This window comes from Xenopus laevis, chromosome 5S, assembly GCF_017654675.1.
Source record: "Xenopus laevis strain J_2021 chromosome 5S, Xenopus_laevis_v10.1, whole genome shotgun sequence".
In the NCBI taxonomy this organism is placed as follows: Eukaryota; Metazoa; Chordata; class Amphibia; order Anura; family Pipidae; genus Xenopus; species Xenopus laevis.
The window spans coordinates 41,339,350-41,345,349 of NC_054380.1; the positions used below are offsets into that span (position 1 = coordinate 41,339,350).

At 37.4% G+C, this 6,000-nt stretch overlaps 1 protein-coding gene across 4 annotated transcripts in view; it reads left to right on the forward strand.

Moving 5' to 3' along the window:
- Nucleotides 1-5,590, forward strand: part of trim67.S (tripartite motif containing 67 S homeolog) — a 34,931-nt gene extending 29,341 nt beyond the window's left edge. For 2 of the 4 annotated variants that reach the window (XM_018265227.2, XM_018265229.2), the window contains exons 6-10: nucleotides 661-818; nucleotides 1,491-1,629; nucleotides 1,811-2,114; nucleotides 3,550-3,712; nucleotides 5,232-5,590. In XM_018265227.2, coding sequence (XP_018120716.1) covers nucleotides 661-818; nucleotides 1,491-1,629; nucleotides 1,811-2,114; nucleotides 3,550-3,712; nucleotides 5,232-5,294 — 827 coding nt within the window. In that variant the 3' untranslated portion in view covers nucleotides 5,295-5,590. The remainder of the gene's footprint in view (nucleotides 1-660; nucleotides 819-1,490; nucleotides 1,630-1,810; nucleotides 2,115-3,549; nucleotides 3,713-5,231) is intronic. The other 2 variants (XM_018265230.2, XM_018265231.2) reach the window with 1 other exon arrangement.
- Nucleotides 5,591-6,000: the final 410 nt, after the last annotated feature.

Sequence of the window (6,000 nt, forward strand, 5' to 3'; positions counted from 1 at the left end):
TGTTCTGAAAAGGCACTCTAGCATCATCTAGAGGCAAGACTTAGCACTAAAATATTGTGTCTGGACATGGTGCGACAAAATGTAAAATCCAGATGGCTTCATCTGTATATGATCTATGGAATGTTCATACACTGTATATGAGTATTTAGCAGTTGTTTTCTTTTTGGGGTGGCAAAACTTCCTAAAATCCAAACTAATTCCCCGCACATCTAGATCATAGGAATTAATGAAAATAGGAAATAATAAATACACCAGACCCCCCATAGGACATGTTATGTTTGGCTTCTCACACAGTACAGCATGTTATTCCATTGCTCATTAAACTGTGATATTAAATTATAATGCTTTTGTCCTGACATATTTACAGTATGACCTTGTTAAATCACTTTCCCTGTAGCTTCTTAAATGCTGTCTCCTCTAGATTAGTGTCTCTCAGCTTCATTGGCCACATAAATATACATGACTCAATCAGACAGAGCCTGCCTAATTGTGACTAAACCAATTATGTTCACACGATTGCAAAAATAATGTTTTTCCTGTGACCCCTGTGGTGAACTTCAGTTTTAGATCTACTTTTATAATATTCCTCTGTTTGGCAAATACATATAATTACAAAGCTGTTTGTAGGGGAACGAAAGGGTTACACTAATCTGTGCGTAGTTCCCATTACAGTACCTCCAGTACCGCTGCTTCAGCTGGAGAAATGCTGCACTAGGAATAACAGTGTGACCCTGGCATGGAGAATGCCTCCTTTCACCCACAATCCCGTTGATGGATACATCCTAGAACTTGATGATGGAGATGGCGGTCCGTTTAGGGTATGTAATATAACTTTCTTTACAACATTTTATAGACACATACCTGAAATTCATTGTGGTATGGAAAAGAACCTGATGGTTTAATCGGTTTAACTCACCAGAATTCTGAAATTAAACATATGCTTTGGAATGGAACATGACAAAAAATTTAGCCACTTGCATCCAAAAATCTCCTGTACAAATAACTTTCCTGTTTCCTTGCATGTTATCAGTTCCCTAAATCTACAAGATTTATTTAGTGTTTTATTAGTGTGTTATACAATTATGTCACCCAGTTCAATGATGCCACCACTGTTATAATATGCTGGAAAATACCTTTAACAAGAGGAGGAGTAAGAATGGATGCAGTATGTGTCTGTTTAGGTTGCAGGGAGGGGCGAAAATGGAGCGGAATGGAGTTGGGTGTTTGCACAGTTTATCTTCTGTTCCTTGGGTGCCGATGGTTCCTGGAATATTAATGTGTATTCATTCTGATATTTGGCTAAAAGCTGAATATTTTTAAGATTCATTAGATTTTATTGGCCCTGACTGCCTTGAAGCCTGACCTGCATCGTCTACATTTAAACAAAACATCATTTTGAAGTATACTCTGAATTATTTCAAAGGACCGTGCCTTTTTACAAGTTGCAGACAATGGTCTAGTGAACTTTCTGTCTTCTTGACACGTTTTAGGAGGTTTACTTGGGCAAGGAAACCTTGTGCACGATTGATGGGCTTCACTTCAATAGCACTTATAATGCAAGAGTCAAGGCGTTTAATTCTACAGGACTTGGACCTTATAGCAAGACCGTCGTTTTGCAAACCTCTGATGGTAAGTGTTCTATGGAGGGACAGAAAACTTTTCAGTTGTTGTTCAAAAAAGGTGATGATAGATAGACAGACAGACAGATAGATAGATACTGTAGATTGATAATTCCAGTTCATGAGTTCAGAAATATTGATTCAGTGCCCACGTCATTTTACATTTAAATGTATATTTTGTTTTATCCTAGTGGCCTTTTTTACCTTTGACCCTAATGCTGCACATCGGGACATAGTATTGTCCAATGAAAATATGACAGCCACTTGCAGTAGCTATGATGACAGAGTCGTACTGGGCACAGCTGCTTTCTCCAAAGGCATTCATTACTGGGAGATACAAGTTGATCGATATGATAACCATCCGGATCCCGCTTTTGGTGTTGCAAGAATTAACGTTGTGAAAGACATGATGTTAGGAAAGGATGACAAAGCTTGGGCCATGTATGTGGATAATAATCGAAGCTGGTTTATGCACTGCAACTCTCATACCAACCGGTAAGCATTGAATAAATTTATATTTTCAGAAACTCAAATGTCTGGTATTTATTAAGCTAAAAAACCTCTTTAACCTGAATGTTAAAAAATTGGTACCTAAAAGCTGGCGAGTTCATGTAAAAGTCAGTGGGAGTTGTCCTACTGGCCGGCCCTATATCTGTGGGTGGGTCGGGTTTGGGCAGACCTTGCACCCCCATTTGCACCCCCATTTGCGGCACCTTATACTCCTGGCTTCCGACTGCCGGTTTTACAGCCACACGCCTGCTTGCCCCCGTCCCATCTGTGACGTCAGTGGGGCGGAGCGGGTCTATAAAAGGAACCCAGAAGTCAGGCGCAGGTGGAGGGAGGGCGGTTTTGGGTCGATCTGCACATCACTAATTCGGGTTTTTTCCAAAATATTTCACCTGAGGAAGGGGTTGGTGCCAAAGAGCTTGTACTTCAACTTCTGCAATAAAATGCGATAAAAACAATTGGAGAATAAGTTGGTGTGCTTCTTCCATCATATATGACTTGGTTCATAAATAAGCAAACATTCAAGTTTTTTAAATTGTGAGTTTATTTGAAGTAGAAAAAAAACAATTAGATTTTTGATAAAAAGCCCATAAATGTTACAAGAACGTGACTTTCTTACTTTCTTACCCATTTGTTGCTTTCATACCTATTTGTTGCTCTGAATAGGTTTCCATTTCGTATTATTGCCAGATATTTATATAATAATAATTATATATATATATATATATATATATATATATATATATATATGCCAGTTTTTTTTATAAAATTATCTAAAAATACTGTAAACCATAGTTAACTTCTGTTGGCTATTGGGGCATTTTGTAAAAATTTGTGAAGATTTATTTCAACCTCTGATAAATATGCATTAAATTCTTTCAGATCCAGAACTGTTGGCCTGTGTATGTGATTGTGTTCATGCTTTGAAACATGGCCAGAAAGGAAAGGGGTCGAAGGTGTATGATGATCCCTAAAAAAAGAGTAATTCCTGGAAACTTATTTGCTTACATATTGATAGTTGGTGTATATAAGCATTAGTGATGTGCGGGCAGGCCCGATACCGCGGGTCGGGCGGGTTCAGGCCGACCTCGCATTCTTCTTCGCGGGTGGCGGCTTGAGCTCTTTTCCGTTCTCCCTGCCTGCCACCGTCAAATGCCGGGTTCTTCTTTTATAGATGCTGCGCCTGCTCGCCCGCCCCTTTTTTGGTATGTCATCGGCGGAGCAGGGCGGCGCGGGTCTATAAATGGAACCCGGAAGTCGGATGCGGGTGGGCACTGGCTACGGGAGGACGGGTTATCCGCATCCTTGTAGATGTAGGTTTTAGATATTCTAATTGACTTAACAGTGGTCAACATACCCATTTTGTAATAAATTGAAGACAACAATATTTTATTGTGTTCCTTCTGCTTCTTTGGCTTTACAGGGCAGAAGGTGGTGTGTGCAAAGGAACTACAGTCGGTATTCTTTTAGATCTAGTTAAACGCCTATTGATATTTCATATTGATGGAAAGCAGCAGGGCCCAATAGCGTTTGAGAACATTGAGGGTGTGTTCATGCCAGCAGTAAGTCTCAATCGGAATGTACAGGTGAGCATTTACATTTCCTATATAAATATCTATGTCTATAATCTACGCCCACCTTTGACAGCAAACATCTACTTCCTAATAAAATATGTGAAATATATCTGATCATTTTCCTGCTTTTTACCATATCTAAGTACTATTTAAAAGCACCCATATTACTTTTGGGATGAGGTCTGATTAAAATGGTAATTCAGGTAATTCATGATCTTTTTTGTTTATTGGTAATATCTTTTTAATTTAAGATTCAAAATTGGGCCATACATACAGTATGGGGCATATTTATCAAGGGTTGAATTTCGAATTGAAAAAACGTTGAACTTCGAATTCAAAAAGACCAACTGAAATTAACTTGAAGTTTATTTTGGTCAAAGAGGTCCGTTTTCAATCGAATAGGTTCGTATTTGGCTGAATTCAAATTGTACGAATCATAGGAATAGCGCATGTGATCGAATTCGATCAGAAGTTTTCCCAAAAAAAAAACCCTTTGATTTTTCCACCAATTGACTCCAAAAGGGTTCTAGAAGGTCCCCCATAGGCTAAAACAGCAATTCGGCAGGTTTTAGATGGCGAATGGTCGAAGTCGAATTTTTAAAGAGACAGTACATGATAAATTTCGATATTATAAATTTTTTCAAATTCGAATCAAATTTGGGCTATTCCCTAGTCGAAGTACACAAAAAATAGCTCGAAGTTCGAATTTTTATCATTCGAAAATTCACTTCGACCTTATGTCTCAGTGATTATAATCTCTCTCATTCTGCACTTTATCATTACATAAGTTTTTATTGTCAACATTCAGAAGACTGAATCCTACTGTTAAATGACAGGCTGACACAAAACTGGACCACAGTTGATTATGTGCTGCTAGTTGCATAGGTTATGATTTAGTGCCCCATGTACGCATGAAACGCGTAAGGCTTTTATCTTTTTGCACAATGTAAGGGATATTGGAGCATCTTTTAAGCAAAAACTAAACAGCTGCAAATAATCGGCTGTGGTCCAGTTTTGTGCCAGTCTGTCATTTAACATTAGTATTATGATCCTTCCTGAACTGAAGGTCTGGAGTATGTGCACCTGAACCCAACATGCAATGTGGTGAGTTTTCTACACTCTACTATTTTACTTTATTTCCTAAAAGTGTTACATTGAGAAAACTTACTCTTATCACCAAGCAGTTAGTATCTGCAGTTACAATGCAAAAAACAAAAACAAATGGAAATAGTCATTTTTAGAAGGCAATTTTTTTCTAAAACTTTAAGAGGAGATATATATAGTGATGGGAGAATTTGTCCCCAAATTTCTTTTGGGTGCACCTGGGCCATTTCCCCAATATTGGGAGTTTGTTACAATCACATATGTAAAATATATTTAGTGGTAACAGAAAATATTGAATTTCTTATTCCAGGTTACAGGCAGTGATTGTTTGTGCCACTGACTTGGTATCTTGTTCTGTAACTATTAATTTAGTACAGTGTATAAATAACTGTATTTTTATATTATCTATCATATCTTCTTCCTACAGGTGACTCTTCACACAGGACTTGAAGTGCCAATGATCTACAGACAGACCAAGCCCCAAAACTGATTTAACCTTGAATCTGGTGCAGGCTTTTACATGTTTTTTCTTTTATAACCTGGATGCAACTGTCATAAAACTCTACCTTATGAACCAAATTATAATTTTTTTTAGGAAAATCATAAATTTTGTGTCTTCACAAGATGTATTTTTCCATGATGGAATTTGGAATTTTCAAATTAGAAAGCAAACAAGGAATAGGTGGTACATGGCATACAGCCAATAGTACGTTTTAGGGGCATATTGATTAAGGGGCATAGTTATCAAGGGTCCAATTTCGAATTGAAAAAACTTTGAAATTCAAATTCAAAAAGACCAACCGAAATTGAGTCAAAGTTTTTTTTGGTCAAATAGATTCGTTTTTGAATAGGTCAGTTTTCAGCCGAATTCGAATCGTATGAATCGAAGGAATAGAGCATTTGATTGAATTTGATTCAAAGTTTTTCCCAAATAAAACTTTGATTTTTCAAAGTCCACCAATTTACTCCAAGTAGGTTCTAGGAGGTCCCCCACAAGCTAAAACAGCAATTAGGCAGGTTTCAGATGGCGAATGGTGGATGTCGAATTTTTAAATAGACAGTACAAAATAAATTTTGAAATCCGAATTTGGACTATTCCCTAGTCGAAGTACACAAAAAATAGCTAGAAATTCGAATTTTTTTTTATTCGAAAATTCACCTCGAGCTTTGATAAATCTGCCCCTAAGTTTTGAATT